The sequence below is a fragment of the Erpetoichthys calabaricus genome, chromosome 14 (genome assembly GCF_900747795.2).
Source record: "Erpetoichthys calabaricus chromosome 14, fErpCal1.3, whole genome shotgun sequence".
NCBI lineage: Eukaryota > Metazoa > Chordata > Cladistia > Polypteriformes > Polypteridae > Erpetoichthys > Erpetoichthys calabaricus.
The window spans coordinates 29468597-29487036 of NC_041407.2; the positions used below are offsets into that span (position 1 = coordinate 29468597).

Sequence of the window (18440 nt, forward strand, 5' to 3'; positions counted from 1 at the left end):
TCCCACCTTCTCCTGATATGCAAACTGCAGAGGGTCAAGGGTGTGTTGAACCTGTGGCCTAAGGTGGTGAAGCAGCAGCCTCTCCATGGTCTTCATCACATGTGATGTCAGAGCAACAGGCCGAAAGTCATTCAGCTCACTAGGACGTGATACCTTTGGTACTGGGGTGATACAAGATGTTTTCCAAAGCCTCGGGACTCTCCCCTGTTCCAGGCTCAGGTTGAAGATGCACTGTAGAGGACCCCCCAGCTCCGATGCACAGACCTTCAGCAGTCGTGGCGATACTCCATCTGGACCCGCTGCTTTGCTGGCACGAAGTCTCCTCAGCTCTCTGCTCACTTGCGCTGTTGTAATTATGGGTGGGGATGTCTTTCCTATGCTGGTATCAGCAGAAGGATGGGTGGAGGGTGCAGTACTCCGAAGTGAGAGTGACAGTGGGTTAGGGTGGTCAAACCTGTTAAAGAAGTTGTTCATTTGGTTTGCACTCTTCACGTTTCTCTCGATGGTGGTACCCCGCTTCGAGCTGCAGCCAGTGATGATCTTCATCCCATCCCACACTTCCTTCATGCTGTTATTCTGCAACTTCTGCTCCAGCTTTCTCCTGTACTGCTCCTTCGCCGCCCTGAGCTGGACTCGGAGTTCCTTCTGCACGTGCTTGAGCTCATGCAGATCACCGTCTTTAAAAGCCCTTTTCTTCTGGTTCAAAAGGCCCTTGATGTCACTTGTAATCCATGGCTTGTTGTTAGCATAGCAGCGTACTGTTCTTACTGGAACTACAATGTCCATACAGAAGTTGATGTAGTCAGTAGTGCAGTCAACAACTTCCTCAATGTTCTCACTATGAGATCCCTGCAGGATATCCCAGTCTGTAGTTCCAAAACATTCTCTCAGAGTATTCTCAGCCTCCGGGGTTCACTTCCTGAATGATCGTGTGGTTGCAGGTAGGACTCTCACTTTTGGTTTATAGTGAGGCTGAAGCAGAACCAGGTTATGATCTGCTTTCCCAAGCGCAGGCAGCGGGGTGGCGCTGTATGCGTCTTTAACGTTTGCATACAGTAAATCAATAGTCTTATTTCCCCGGGTGTTACAGTCCACATACTGGGAGAAGGCAGGTAATGTTTTGTCCAGCGTCACATGGTTAAAGTCTCCAGCGATTAGCACAAGCGCCTCAGGGTGCTGCGTTTGTAACTTAGCAACAGCAGAATGGATGATGTCACTCGCTGACTCCACATCTGCCCGAGGAGGGATGTACAAGATGACAACAATGACATGTCCAAACTCGCTGGGCAAGTAGTAGGGACGTAAACTTACGGCCAACAGTTCGATATCCCTGCAACAAGTGGAGATTTTGACGTTAACATGTCCAGAGTTACACCACCGTGTATTAACATAGAGAGCGAGTCCTCCTCATTTGTGCTTTCCACAGGTACTTGCATCTCTGTCCGCTCTAACTGTGCTAAACCCGGGTAGCTCCACGTTGGCATCTGGGATGGTGTTATTTAGCCAGGTTTCGCAAAAACACAACAAACTGATACGGTAATGTATATATCAGATCCACAAAATACTGTTCCTGGGGCCCTAACAGCACTAATTCTCAAGCATACAATATTAGATTGGACACCTTCCCTTTTATCATCACAGATCAGTTTAAATACCTAGGGGTAAACAACACAAGTAAACACAAAGCTCTTTATCAACAAAATTTTGCTGTCTGTATGGAAAAAATTAAGTAAGACTTGCATAGATGGTCAACCCTTCATCTCACTTTAGCTGGAAGAATTAACGTTGTTAAGATGAATATCCTTCCTAAGCTTCTCTTTTCATTTCAAAACATTCCAATATACATCAATAGATAATTTTTAAGGAATTAGATTCAGCCATAACCTCACTTATTTGGAATTCAAAACATCCACGTATCCAAAGGGCGACCCTACAAAGACCTAAGGCAGAAGGCGGCATGGCTCTACCTAACTTTCAGTTTTAATACTGGGCAGCAAATATACAAGCTATAAAAACCTGGACACTGACACAAATAGATGAACATATACAGGCTTGGTCCGCAACAGAAATAAAATCCTGCAGTACTTCTTTATATTCCTTGCTTTGCACCCCAATTAATACAAGTTATCGCCAATATACTAACAACCCAATTGTGCTTCACTCACTCAGAATATGGAACCAATGTAGAAAGTATTTTAAGATGGAGAAGCTTTTATCTGTGGCACCTCTGCACGAGAACCACCTTTTTCTACCCTCCCAAATACACACAGTTTTTAATGTCTGGAAAACATTTGAGATTAAATCACTTCTTCCTACATGCAATTACACTCTAACTTTAATTTTCCAGCAACACGTTTCTTTCATTATCTTCAAATTTGAAACTTTGTTAATAAAAACCTGCCCAATTTCCCTCACCTCCCACCTACCTCTACGCCGGAAAAAATATCGATCAGTCTTGAGGACTCAGACAGCATTTCTGCAATATATAAAACCATTTTACAGTCCCTCCCGTTCAAACATCCAAGAGGACAATGGGAAAAGGATCTCTCACTCAACATATCAGAAAAGGAGTGGAAGGTAGCAATGCAGAGAATTCACTTGAGCTCCTTATGCACAAAGCATAGAATTATTCAGCTTAAAATTATATATACTTTTATTCAACTGGTAGAGACCCTAAACATGTTCAGAAGTGTGGCTTCATAACACTTTCAAATCCAGTGAAACGGTCTGTTCTGCACTTCTTGCCTAGCCAGGTCAAAATTTAAGTTTTTAAAATAAAATTACCATATATTTCATACACCCCAAATATTTGTGTCTACTGCTCAAAAGCTAAGAAAAATAAAAAGGCAGGCTGTTGGTGTGTTCACTTTTTATCACTACTACAAACAATATATTTTACCTGTAATATAAAAAGCTTTGTACTTCTCCAGTCGGACAGTTTGGAGATCCCCAAATTTGCCAGCTGCTCCACTATTCGGATGAAATAACACCTTCAAAACAAAATTAGTACAGTTACTTAAACAAAATAACTGGAAAAATGTACTTAAACATAAAAAGCTTTTTAATTACTACAGCATTTTTGATAGCCAAAAAACACTTCCAAATAAATAAGGCAGAAATTGTTTAAAAACAAGCAAAAAAAAAGGTTTCATGGTTTACTTGTCATTTATGCATACGTCTCACTAGAAGACACAACACTAACACTCATTTGCCGTGTTGAGTGCAAAGAGGATTGCTAATCCTTATGATGATGAGTATCCTTTAATTTCACATTTTCTGTAGCATTTGTGCAACAAGTAATCTGAGTGGGACTCATTTATTGGAATGCTCAGTGCTGAGCATCTGTTTTGAAATGTCAAACATTTACCATGCTACGTTTACTCTGGTGCCACTGGAGAAGAGCGAGGGTCTGATATTTAACTTAACACAAACACTGTTCACAGAGGAAATCCTATAATCATTTCACAACATCAGTTAGATTTCTAAAGGTAGAAACTACTAGCAAATCAGCCACATACACTCACAGAGCCAATTCTTAGGACCACTATACTAATATTCGGTTGGGCCTCCTTTAGCTGACAAAGCAATTCTTCACGGCACAGATTTCACAAGATGTGGGAAAAATTCCTTTGAGATTCTGCTCCATGTCAACATGATATCCTCATGCTATTTCTGCCAATTCGTCAGCAGCACATTCATACTGTGAATCTCCCATTCTACCACACAGAACAAAGGTGCTCTACTGGATTCAGATTAAGTGACTGGGAAGGCCACTGAACTCACTTTCAAAATTCATGCAGCCAGTTTGTGGCCATTTCTGCCTTATGACATGGTGCATTACCACGCTGGAAATAGCCATCAGAAGATGGGTAAATTGTGGCCATGAAGGGATAATCATGATGAGTAACAATACTCAGATAGGCCATCACATCCAAACAATGTGGTACAGTAAGACATTCATAGCATAATGTGCAGCTGACAACTCTGCACAAACTGCCTGATGCAATCGTCTTAACATGGACCAGAATGTTTCCAGCATCTTGTAGAGTCCGTGTCATGAAAATCTGAGGCTGTTTTGACAGCAAAATGAGGCCCTACTCAGTATTAGTATAGTGGTCCTAAAAATTTGCTCAGTTAATTTATACAGCTTTTCTTTTGTCATCTGTTCAAATAAAGAAAACACACCAAAAATTGTTAATTTTGGATATTTCATTACCTTTAAAATTATTTTATATTTAATTTTTTCCTGTACTATGCTCTGTCCTGTTGGGTAGGGGAAATAAAATGATCATCCATCCATCCATCCATCCATCCTCTTCTGCTTATCCTAAGTCGGGTTGCGGGGGCAGCAGCTTGAGCAGCGATACCCAGACTTCCCTCTCCCCGGCCACTTCTTCTAGCTCTTCTGGGGGAATCCCGAGGCGTTCCCAGGCCAGCCGAGAGACATAGTCCCTCCAGCGTGTCCTGGGTCTTCCCCTGGGCCTCCTCCTGGTTAGATGTGCCCGGAACACCTCACCAGGGAGGCGTCCAGGAGGCATCCTGATCAGATGCCCGAGCCACCTCATCTGACTCCTCTCGATGCGGAGGAGCAGCGGCTCTACTCTGAGCCCCTCCTGGATGACTGAGCTTCTCACACTATCTTTAAGGGAGATCATAAAAAAAAAAATGATCAGAATAAAATAAAATACTGTGTGCTTCATTAACTTACAGTACTTTATGTGCATTGTAACCAAAGTCTGAAGTCAATAAAATATAGTAATTACAGCTGGGAATACCTTCTGGGCTATTATCTAGCAACTTTATTCAGAAATTACCTTTTTAATGTATCAATGCAATTTTCAGAAATGTTCATCAATGACACAGCCTAAAAAACACTTCTTTCAAAAGAGTGGATAGCATTTTAGTTAGTAAGACATCTTAGATCTCTTCTTAACAAATTCTTCTTTAAGTGGGCAAAGTTTACTTTCAATTTTGTTATGGTTTAATGCAAGAATATGTAACAGTTCTTTTGGTAGAAAAGATCTGTGAAGCTGATATTTATTTAAACAAGTTTTAAATTATCGTATATACTCACATATAAGTCAGGTCTTGAAACTCAAAAAATCGATCATAAAATCAGATCCCGACTTATACGCCCGTTCAAAAATGCGACTTTTTTTTTTTTTTTTACATCTTCTTGCCTCCTCCAATCTCACATCAGTTTCTCAGATGCATCGAATTTTGTTGCAGCAGTGTAGTTACCAATTTCTTTCGCTGCTTCATCGATGTTTAATTTAAAACCAGCTTCATATTTTCTTCTGATCGAACACTCCGTCATAGATAAGGATGCTCTTACGATAAAGGTGTATGAGGGTGTGAGATACAAAAACCACAAATCAGTGCAAACGTTGCTTTGGAATAGTTTGGGTATTACTGTGTGGTCACCTGGGCACAATACATAGGAAAAAATAAGGCAGTGTGCTCCGTGGTTACTCTCTCAGTTGGGCGTTAGCATATCATAATCTCTTTGACCAATAGCGCAAGTTTTCTGCATTGGACTTATATGGCTGACATTATAAAATACCAGAAATTATACGGTAAAATCAAGTCCTGACTTATCTGCTGGAGAACCTATCCACGAGTATATACGGTATATGATCAGCAAAAATACAAAACTGTGTACTCTGTCCTGTGCAACAGCTCCTCCTGAAACTCCCCAGATGGCTACAATCCTGCCCAGAAATATACTTCTTCTAGTGTGCCATTGTGTGGCACACATATTGAGGGAGATGCCAAAATGACCTCCTAATTACGTATCCAAAATGTCTAGACTAGCACCTCTCAGTCAGGAGAAGCAGTGGGTCTGTGCTGAGGTCCACCCATATTGCAGAGCTCCTTAGTCTATAAAGGAAAGTAAGCATAGCAAACACATTTTGGAGTTGTGAGCTACCAAACTCATTTTTTCACTTACTACCCAAAACACATGGCCTTCGATGAAGACTGACATGTAGACTATCTGTTAAATCACAAGCTTTTTTTGAGAACTTACATGCTGCTTCAACATCCCGGACTGGTACAATAGCTGTAAATCTCTGTAAGTCTCTGCACTGATTGGTTGATCAATCTCATGATCACTTGTCTCTCTTGACGTATGTTAACTATTCATCTTGGCATAGCTTCCTGCCCCTTGCTGGCAGGCAGCAAAGCCAATCTTTTCCAGAAAAGGACCCTGACCTCATTGTCATAGTGAGAATGTCATACTGAGCTATGAACTGTTCCAGTAAACTTAATAAGGCCAAGGGGACAACATCACTCATAAATAGTGGGAATGCAACTCTTAGTATACCAATCTGGGCATTTGCCAAGGATCTGCTGCACCTTGATACTCTGCCCATGAATATTAATAGAAACAAGACGTATCGCAGGCAGACACCCATACCAACATCAAATGGACGTAACTAAACATCAAGTATGGGTATAGAATGCTTGCTCTGCAAATGCAAGAAATGAAATAAACATGTACTGTAGCAGTGCTACTGACCAGTCGACTCGGTGCTCTACTGCACTGCCACTTCTGTTTCTTTACTGGAAATGTCTGCGGTTGAGAATGCCTAACAAATCTAAGCCTGCTAAATGAAATTTCAGTAGGAAATGTTGTAAATACTATGAGTATATAATGAATAAATCTTAAAAGCAAAAGTTATGCACTTAAATATCAGTCAGTGGGGAACCAATACATTAAGAAACTTGAAGATTTTATTAGAAAAAAAAAATCAAAGCATTATTAAAACAGTGGGTGGTGAAAAATATTTCTGTCTAAACTTGAAATCTAATAAACTAACCAATCCGGATGAATGTATGAGGAAAATTCAGTAAGCCTCATTAATTTTTTTCCAATGAGTTTCCATGCAGTAATAGGACAACCCAGCAATGTATTATTTATAAACATTAAGTAATGAAATAAAATACACAAAGATAAAAGATATAGAATGTTTTATTTTTGTTAAAGCATTTACACAAACATATATAAAAAAAAATCTATCATGGTATCAGGCAGATCTTACATTTTTATTTCACCGACATGTTAATCAACCCACTAATCTATAAAGCCAGTCTACTCAAGATAAGAACGGACCTCCTGAATGAATAAACAAATAAATCCCATAGTGCCTTCTGAAAGTATTCAGACCTTTCCACTTTTTACACATTTTATGTTTGCAGACTTGTGCTAAAATCATTTTTTTTTTCCCTAATGAAGCAACGCTCCCAAGAATGAGAAAACAAAAACAGGATTTTTAGATATCAGTCAGTCAGTCATTACCCAATCCGCTATATCATAACACAGGGTCACGGGGTGCTGGAGCCAAGTTCGCTTCCCGGGTCCTCCCTGCGTGGAGTTTTCTTGTTCTCCCCGTGTCTGCATGGGTTTCCTCTCACAGTCCAAAGACATGCAGGTTAGGTGTATTGGTGATCATAAATTGTCCCTAGTGTGTGCTTGGTGTGTGTGCCCTGCGGTGGGCTGGAGCCCTGCCCAGGATTTGTTCCTGCCTTGTGCCCTGTGTTAGGATATAAAGGGTTGGATAATTGATGGATGAATTTTAGAAATCTTTGCAAATTTATTAAGAGTAAAAAGCTAAAATATCACAATGACACAAGCATTCAGACTCTTCAAATCTGGCTCAGGTGCATCTCATTCTATTGCTCATCTTTGAGATGTTTCTACACCTTGGCCAATTCAATTGACTGCACATGATAAAGCAAAGGACACACCTGTCCATAGAAGGTCCTACAACTCACAATATGTGCAACCAAGCCATGAGGTCAAAGGAACTGCCTGCTGAGCTTAGGGACAGAAATGTGTTGAGGAGCAGATCTGAGGAAGGGTGCAAAAAATTCTGGAGTACTGAAGGTTCACAAGAGTACAGTGTACAGTTACCAGCATAATTATTAAATGGAAGAAGTTTGGAACAATCGCAACTCTTCCAAAAACTGTCTGCTTGGCCAAACTGAACAATCTGGGATGAAGGGCCATGGTAACAGAAGTGACCAAGAACACCCAATGTTCACTCTGGCTGAGCTCCACAGAACATGTGTGGAGATAGCACAACCACCACCACTGCAGCACCCCCTAACATGGGTTTTTTGGCAGAGTGGTCAGACAATATTTGAAAGCCTGCTTGGAGTTAGCAAAAAGACATCTGAAATACTCTCAGGCAAAGAGAAACAAGATACTCTGGTCTGATGAAACCATGATTGAACTGTTTGGCCTCAGTTCTAAGAGTCATGTCAGGAGGAAACCAGGCCAACAGTGAAGCACAATGGTGGTAGCATCCGAGACTAAAACAGAGTTGAGGGAAAGCGGAACAGAGAAAAGTACAGAGATATCCTTCATGAAAACTTGTTCCAGAGTTCTCTGGTCCTCAGACAGGAGTGAAGGTTCACCTTTAAACAGGACAATGGCCTTAAGCCCAAAGCAAAGACAACAAAGGAGTGGCTTAGGGTCAACTTTGTGAATGTTCTTGAGTAGCCCAGCCGCAGTCCAGATTTCAAGCAAAACAAACATCTCCAGAGAAACCTGAAAATGGCTTGAGAGGATACGTGGAGAAGAATTCCCACACCCAGGTTTGAGAAACTTATCAAGTCACACCGAACAAGACTCCAGAATTGCTGCCAAAGGTGCTTCAACAAAGTCCAGACTAAACAAAGTTAATGCTATACAGTGATCCCTCCTCGATCACGGGGGTTGTGTTCCAGAACCCCCCGTGAAAGGTGAAAATCCGCGAAGTAAAAACCATATGTTTATATGGTTATTTTATATATTTTAAGCCCTTATAAACTCTCCCACACTCTTATAAACATTTCCCGCACAGTTATACAGCATAAACCCTATGTATTCTCTTAAGATATTAGGTAAGATTCGTTGAAATTATGTATGTAAACACACTGTTCATATACAGTAAAACCTAAATATTATTTTAAAGATATTGAGCGTCTCCGATATCACATATGTTACAGCCATTACGATAGACAGGCCACCAACAATAAATACGCACATTGCAAGAAAAATTGTATACAGTAAAATGTGTGTACAGTGACACTAAACATACGTACATGTACTAAGTACTGTACGTAGAAAATTAATTATGGTTACTCACCAACAATGACACGACAACTTGTCCGATAACGATGAGTTTAATTTTACTGCACAACAAAGGACAGCATTACAGCTCATTTAAAGGAGCCTCTTCAGGCGACTGTGTTGTTCTCCTTCCGGCAGTCTTCAATCCAAATCCCTAAAGCAGATTCCGTCCGGACTACCGCCTTATTATGTCCACTTACAACTCATTTTGCTCCCTGGCTAAAGGACACTGCGGCCGTAGATCTTATATTATTTTCCTCCTTTTTAACTAAAAAGAATTGTGGACTCATTGATGCCGTAATGGCGTCCTACAGCGGTGTAGCTGTTCCCTTCCTTCAACATATCCAAAACTTTTACCTTTTCGGCAATCATTAGCATCTTCTGTTGGCGCTTCGGCACGGCCTCTGAAGCAGTAGCAGGAACAGATCGTTTTGGAGCCATAACGAAGGGCTTGACTATGCACAAAGATAAACACAAAACAGCACAAAAGTTAACTCTTTACACAGCGAAACACTTCCTAGTTAACGCAGCGGAATCAAATTCGGTGCTCTGTCTCTGAGCCAATCAGCACACAGGAACTTAACTGCGTGCTCTGATTGGGTAGCTTCTCAGCCATCCGCCAATAGCGTCCCTTGTATGGAATCAACTGGGCAAACCAACTGAGGAAGCATGTACCAGAAGTAAAAAGACCCACTGTCCGCAGAAACCCGTGAAGCAGCGAAAAATCTGCGTTATATATTTAGATATGCTTGCATACGGTATAAAATCTGCGATAGAGTGAAGCCCCGAAAGTTGAAGCGTGATATAGTGAGATATTACTGTATTCAGTTTTTTACTTTTAATACATTTGCAAAAAATTGTAAAATTTTGTTTTTGATTTGTCATTCTGGGGTACTGAGTGTTGCTTGATGTGGGGAGAAAACAAACGTAAATGATTTTAGCACAAGGCTGCAACATAACAAATGTGTAAAAAGTGAAGGGGTATTAATACTTTCTGAAGGCAATGTACCTGCAAAGCATAAAAAACAAAAATACACAGCACAATATGTCACACTAACATAATCACAACATTACAGTACATATAATAATAGAAAAGAACAATACAGAACACATTACTGAATAAATACTGACTGACCTGAATCGATATGACAGTTGGTAGAAGGACAGCTAAACACTTGCTCAGTCCTATTTAACAAAGCTTAAGCTGGTGATACAAAGAGAGGTGAAAGTCTGCACAAGGCAGCGGTGTACTCAACATTTTGATGAAACGGATTAACTAATGCTGGACACTGACATGACAAGTGTTCTCTGGTCTTGATCATCCTGAAATGGTTTCCATGTAGTAAAACTGAAAGGGCTGCTGAGTCCACCAAATGAAATCTTTAACTACTGTATATACTCTGCTCATTTATATTAGAAAAGAGGAACCAAGGAGGAAACTTGAAATGCTTGCACAATGGTCCATGGTTTCCAATTGCTCAGCTTGTGCCAATGATGCCTATCCTGCCTTATACCAAAACAAAGGGGGGCATGGTTTTACAGAGGGCTCAAAGAAGGTTAAAAGATCAGTAGTTTGACAGAATGCAGTAAAATGTCCCATGGTGGGGCACAAAAAAGCATCTAATAAGTCTGGCAGAGACAGCTGTACTCAGGATTTGAACCCTGTGGTTTTTATTTTATACTTTGTTTGCTATTTTATGTTCTTCCTACAACAATTTGTTACTTTTTCATAAATAACGCCTCTATGTTATGTTGGTCTCTTTGGTGTTATACTTTGTTGGAGGGCCACTATAACTGTAAAACTCCAACTACTTTCTAGGTGTGGACACCATATAGAAGCCTGGGAGCAGAAGGTGAAGAGCTCCCTCTGGTTGCTCTGGTGGTTGCCCTAGTGATTCCTGCAACTCCAGAGCATTTGCACCACAGAAAGAATCTAATGTATGCTAAATAGGTGGACAACCATATTTTCTACACTGATTTTTGTCAATATGGGGGGGATGCCTGGCACCTCCAGTGAAGATTGGCTCTCCATGACCTTCATTATTTGTTAAAGTGCCCAATAAAACCCTGTGCTCCTGTCATAGCGCCTCCTGCTGGTAACAGAGACGCCACTTCCATTTGCTAAGTAAAGTTTGCACTTTCACTCAGCATTAATTCAAGTGATATTCAACACGCTTTAAGTGTATTAAAGATGTTATGATGGAAAGAAAAACGCAACAACAACGTGTACAATTGCACACCAAAATGTTCCCATATTGAAATTCACTGTTTTTACTTATTTTATATTGTAAGTTGTAGTAGTTTTTAATACCATAAAATCAAAATCATTACATATTTCTGCATGTATTTGTAAAATGAACATGATGATCTTTTCAAATGTGCATGTTCAGTTATAATTATTAATACAGTAATTTGGTAAGAGCATAAACTTTTTGGGCAAACTGGGACAGTATTTCTGCTAAACGTTCTAACTTTATAAGTGCATTTTACATAGCTTATCCCTTTCTTGAATTTCACCCAAAATGAATATATAGTAATCAGATCTGCTCAAACCTTTACAGTGAATGCATTCATATTTCAAAGTAAAATTACACATTAAGAACTACTATTTTAAAAAGGGCTTACACTTTATGTATACGATTTCAGTATTTTGTTTTCATAAAACAAAGGGCCCTGAATAAACAGAGTGACGGCACCTTACACTTTATGGGTTTCGACGACTAAATTGTTTTAATGAAATGATACATCAGTATGTCATCAAACAGAAAGTAAGTGCAGGCGTTCCACTTACCATATTTTACAACAATGCACAAGGCTCACCCGACCAGCTGAAGAAACAGCTGAAGGTATAAAGGCGGTGGAGAACTTGACCTTTAATGTTCAAATGCTTACACAACACTAGGCTAAAGAATGAAAGAAGATGGCCAAAAACCAGACGTGGCCAGAACAGGCGGTCTGAATAAGATCTAATGACAAAGCTGGTCTTAAAATGAAATGCATGCTGTGACACAGAATGCTGTGTAAACTTTGTCCCTTGTTAGTTCATTAACTATTCATAACCCCACAAACTTTATTTCAGTAAAAGTTTGAAGACAAAGATTACTAGTTAATGTAACAGAACCAGGACAAAACAAATACCATGTAGAATATTAGACATTAACAGCAAATCCTACACCTGGTGTGGCATATGGAGTGGAGTGCGTGTGAACTCATTTTAAAAAGCAGAACTTCTGAGCCTCCTCACAAAAATGGTTCCTCCGATGTGAAGAGTATTTGCCTTTTACAAAGAGAAATGAGGCTTAGTATAATTTTAGCTAGTCCCTAAAGGTCTTTGGATAATTCTTTTAACTAGTAGTGTGACGAGATCTCGTGGTACGAGATCTCGCGAGATCAGATTTGTCTTGTGAGATGCGTCTGGTCTCGCGAGAACGTGACGATATCCTTGCGTTATTGGCATGATGGAGTGTGAGGGAGAAGTAAGGATAGAAGATGCGCCCGTGACATTTAAATCGTTGGTGTGGCAACATTTTGGATTCCTTGTGGAAATAAGAAACGGCGAAAAAATGACAGACAAGACAAAGACAATTTGCAAACACTGTAAGAAATTAATACCGTACACCTCTGCTAACACAAGCACTATGCAAAAGCATTTAGAAAACAACCACAGCTCGTTACTAAAAGCTGCGCCTGTGAAGAAAACGGAAAGCAATTCAGTTCACATGAAAGGGCAAACAACCATAACAAATGCCTTTGCAGCTAAACTTCCACCATCCAATGCAAGAGCCACGGCAATAACAAGAGACATCGGCGTTTTCATTGCAGCCGATATGAGACCATTTTCTGTGGTGGAAAATCTGGGATTTCGGAGACTCATCCACACACTGGAACCAAAGTATGCCATCCCGTCACGCGCACATTTTACTCGCACGGTGGTCCCGACCCTCTACAGGGAGTGCAAGGTAAACGTTGTACAGGCTCTGAAAGAGGCAGAAACCATCGCCATAACTACTGACGGTTGGACTTCTAGGTGTACACAGAGCTATATCACAATTACAGCCCACATTATCAACAGTAATTGGGAAATGGTACATTTTGTACTGCAGACGCGCCCACTTTTTGAATCACACACAGGGGCAAACGTCGCTGAAGTTTTACAAGAAGCTGTCACACAGTGGGGTCTTAAAAAGCCAAACCATTGCATCGCTATTGTAACAGACAATGTGCGTAATATGGATGTGGCTGTGCGCGAGGCAGGATTTGAGCCGCACATCAAATGCTTCGCACACACAATAAATCTCGCTACATAGGCTGGTCTCGGTGTTGCGCGTGTCGCTCGTTTGCTCGGGCGGGTGAGACGTGTAACTGCTTTTTTTCACTGGAGTTCGACAGCTGCCGCGGTACTGACGTCTAAGCAGAAGCTGCTACAACTGCCACCGCACAAATTAATAATGGACGTCACCACGCGATGGAATTCATCATTGAATATGCTGGTTCGTTACCTGCAGCAGCAGGCTGCTATAGCAGCAGCGCTCACCAGCCCAGAAATAAGCCAAAATGCCCGAAACATTGACACACTGGATACCTGCGACATTGTCAATGCCGAATTTCTTGTGAAAAAATGTAGACATGCTTATATTCTTAAAAAAGAACATGACCATATCTTAGGCTGTTCTGTATAGGTCATTACCTCATTACCTAGGTCTTAGCTCTTTTTCCATGCTTAAGAAAATTTTGTTCATTGTTTTGCACTGAGTTTTAAGACAGCACTACTTTGATAGTTACACTAATTATGGTTAATTGCACGTAAAGGGATATTTGTGTTGTTTATTATTTATTTTTATTTATACTATTTAATTTTATTGTGCAATTAATTGCCTGTCAGTTTGTGGCAAAATATTTTGCAGTGTTTACATGTTATTACTGCATATCATTCATCAAAATAGAAGTTTTATTTCATAAAGTTGATTTCAAAATGGACATGCATTTTTTGCATTTTGTGTTTTTCAGTTAAATAAAAGGCTATTTTTGCTATACTGTATATTTAAACATTGAGGATTTCTTTAAAAAAAATGTCTAAAAGTCTCGTCTCGTTCTCGTGAACCCAGTCTCGTGTCTCGTCTCGTGGGAAAAGCGTCTCGTCACACCCCTACTTTTAACATAATGCTGAATCGTGTACTTGAACACACCAGTGGAAATTAAGGGGAAGTGCATTTAGGACTCAAACCAAGAAGCAGTTCTTTATGCAAAATGCTGTGGGAATCAGTAACAAACTACTGAGACTTGCAGTTGAAGCAGAAACCTTGACAACCTTTAAGAAGAATTTGCATGAGATGTTGGGACAGAGGTGGATTGGCGATTCTAAATTGGCCCTAGTGTGTCCTTGGTGTGTGGGTGTGTTTGCGTGTGTCCTGTGGTGGGTTGGCACCCTGCCCAGGATTGGTTCCTGCCTTGTGCCCTGTGTTGGCTGGGATTGGCTCCAGCAGAGCCCCGTGACCCTGAGTTCGGATTCAGTGGGTTGGAAAATGGATGGATGGATGTTGGGAGAGCTTAGCTATTAGCTAAACAAACTGGCCTGATGGACTGAATGGTCTCCTCTCGTTTGTCACATTCATTTAAATAGTACAACTGGACTGGTAAACTATTATTAGTATCCATATCTTTGCAAGTGTGCTGGCTACAAAAAGATAAATTACAGAACAAAAAATGAATACACATGCAAGAAACAAGCAAAAGGAACTGAATGGCAAATAAGGAGAACACGGGGTAACACAGACACAATGTATGTGGGACATTAAACTCCCTCACCAAAATGTCTACAAAATGAGACCAACCACAAATCTATAACACAGGCAGTATAAAAAAGTCAATGTATAATCTTAACCTATGACTGTGTGAGCAATCAACCTTCTGCAGCAAGACAGTCCAAAAGGAAATGTCTCCATGATTCAATGCACAGTTAACCACACTTTAATGCACTATCCAGTGGGATACTCATTTTGATTTATGATAAAACAGTGATGATTTCACTGCCTACAAAAAACTACCATCGTTAGTAAGAAAAGAGAAAAATTTGAGAAGTGACATGTGTTTCACATATACTTAGGGTGTGCCCTCAAACCACAACTTATGTGATGTAAGATTTAGCTTGTTACAAAGCAATCTGTGGCGCTTTTGGACTTTGCCATAACACATCTGTTTCACATTGCTGTTTGTAAATGTAGTGCATGTACAGCAATTACAGAGGCAGGGATCTCAGGAGATGGCAGCTACCGAGAGATGAGTGATTTGATAGGACATCCAGGTAACTAAAGATGATCTTGAAGTGCAAGGGCATCTCTTCAGCCATCATGTTGCATGCACAACTGCTTGGTTATCAGACTATTTGAGTGAAGAAGCACTATTATAATACTACAACATGGTGGCTTTACACTGCCTGAAACAAAGATGGCAGCACACGTGAGCTAAGACTCACAAGACCATTAAAAGCTGATGTCAATGAACTGGAAACAGTGTCAGGGTACTCAGTCAGATACCTCATCGATAAACTGCTTTAGGGTGCAAGACAAGAACTAGCTCTGGATGGAGTGTCTGTGCATTGTTAGGCCAAACACTTTCATACCAGGTTTATGTAATGTCAGTAGCCACCTTTGGATGTACATTTTTGAGACTGGAGAACAAAGCCAGAGTACATAGAGAAAAACTCCAAATATCCAGTAAATAGACAGAGAACCAAAACTCACTCTATGAAAGACTGCATGCCTACCATTCCTCAGCATACCAAAAAGCATAATGTCAGGAAAAAAAACAGGAAAACACAGTATCTCTACTCCATAAAATATGTTTGATAGCCTTAGATACTGGCAGATAACTGCATATTGGACAATGCATTGATATTTTCTGCAACCACACGACATACCAGGCTCTTGACACCTCACTATATTAATTTCTTTCTAGTCTGCTTGGTCATTCCATATTGTAGCGCATACTGGGTTGCCTAAACACCTAATGGTAGACAACAAGGCATAAGAGACAAGAGGCCCACTTTGTGTGTATCAGAGTAGGAATCTGTAGAATACAACCTGCTGGAATATCAAGGAAAAGAAAAGCATCTCCTTGTGGGCTAGCCAGGGTTAATGGCATTGGACAGACACAGAGTTAGAGGTTTGTGCCATTGTGATATTTTGCCATGAGCTCAAGTCCCACTGGCATGTAAACTCACTCTTGCCACCAACCATTGTAATAGTTTCCTATGTATAGTAGCAACACTTTACCACAGCGTTACATTTCCAGGCTCAATAAATTCTTTAGCTCAGCCAGTTAGGTAGTCTATAGGCCTTCACTCCAGATAGAGAAATGCTGGGTACTAACCAAGAACTCAGCTACTCCCTAAACCTTTCATGTAACAAGCACACAACACACTGTACCCAACCCACTACACATGTGCATTCATTTACTGGACTGTTACGAGTTTCTTCACTCATGTCTGCATGCGATCTGGCCTGAACCATTGTGTAGTTATCCTGTTCTCTATAAAAATAAAGGGCTTGAGGTGCAGGTCAGAAAGAGTGCATCGTGTGTGAGTGTTTGCACAAGTGTGAAGACATTCTGTATTGCATTTCTTGGTGCAACTGCCAAGCAGGATGAAGAAGCCAGTAAACAGCAGGTTGGCAGCACTTTTAAACGGTTTTCAGTTTCACTTTTCAGGTTTGGTTACAATATGTGGATGATTCATTGGCCGAGGAAATGGGAGTTTTTCTTTGTGAATGTAAAAGTCATTTTCCTTACTGTTTAGTCCACTTCAAAAGAAACAGATTGGTATATTTTTAACTTTTGCCTAGGTATTGCAATCAATTTATAAGCTAGTGTTTTATTGGATTTTATAACAGGTATACACACTGTATTTTTAATTATTTATATTTCATCAATCCATTAAATTTCCCATAACCTGATTTACAAGATCCACTACTGCTTATCTTAAGACTGAATGAAAAAGGAGGATTAGGCACAGGGCGAGACATCCCAGATCAGTGTAACATTCAGAGTGATCAGTGCAGGGATGAGAGTTTACACACTAGAGCAGAGGTTCTTAAATCTTTCAATCTGAGGACACAAATAGGAAAATCGGTACTGTGGGCCCAAGAAAAGAATTATTCACCAGATAACATAAGAGCTATACATAGACCAATAACAATGGTCATGTAATAAATATAGTAAAATTTTTGTTTCAATTTAAGCCTATTATTCACACAAATATGACAAAAAGAAAAAAATGGAAATCAAACACATTGTTAAGAAACAATAATTATCATTCAAAACAGGGAACAGACTTCTGAGATATGTTACTGCAAGTGTAAATTCTTAATGTAACGTTTAGTTAAGCAGAGAGAAATCAATTTAAGTTTATATAACAGGTGCAGCACAATGCTATGATGATTTCTGAAAGGACAGTGTGACGGGCACTTAACTGAATCACTTGAACTATTACACCGGATAATAAATAAAAGTAGAGAAAAAATACTTGATTGGAGTTTTTTATTTAGCTTATTTTAAATAAACAGGTTTTTCAAATGAGGTCCACCTTTAACACATTATTCTAAATGTGTTAAAAATTGTTCTTCATAGCCCAGTTTTCATTTAACAAATCACGGCAAGTGTTTAGTATGACCGACTGATGTTGTGCTGAAAGCGGAAGTCCACTTTGCAGCTTGTCCTTCCCTTTTGATATTTTTTGGTGTTCTTACAGCTCTCAATGGTTCAACAAACACATCATTCACAGCATCACTAGACTGAGATGTATCAAATCATTTTACAGCAGTGTTAAGAGGCGGAATTTGTCCTCACTGAGTCGCATTACACTTAATACAAAATCTTCTTTGAACCTCTGTTAAAGATTAACTGTAGATTCAATGTGCTGCATGCCATAATGGAGACCATGCAGTGAGTCACCGACCAGTTGCATGTGACCACTGAAACTGCATTTAGTATACAATACTGCCACTGAACTATATATACCCCCACCTTGCTATCTCAACCCCCACAAAAATCATCACATCCTTCCTCACCAATTCTTTTTGTTCTGACATTTCAAACTAGCGCCATGGTCCCTTCACCTCACAAGCCTGTCTGTGTCATTCCCTCCTCTCTCTCCCTTTATTATACCGGTCTTTGCTGTCATTTCAGTTTGATTGTTTCACCGGATTGTGCCATGAGGAATATTTTTTGTATTTTCATACCACAGAAATGAAAGCTCTCTGTAAGGCATCAATGGTGTTGCTTATATGATACATTTCAGCTCATACACTATTGCAATATATAGCAGGCT

General features: G+C 40.1%; 1 protein-coding gene across 2 annotated transcripts in view; it reads right to left on the minus strand.

Annotated features, from left to right (window-relative positions):
• Positions 1–18440, minus strand: part of arsg (arylsulfatase G) — a 162534-nt gene that overhangs the window by 25207 nt on the left and 118887 nt on the right. For both annotated transcript variants that reach the window (XM_028819132.2, XM_051936241.1), the window contains exon 11: positions 2900–2990. In XM_028819132.2, the coding sequence (XP_028674965.2) occupies positions 2900–2990 (91 nt within the window). The remainder of the gene's footprint in view (positions 1–2899; positions 2991–18440) is intronic.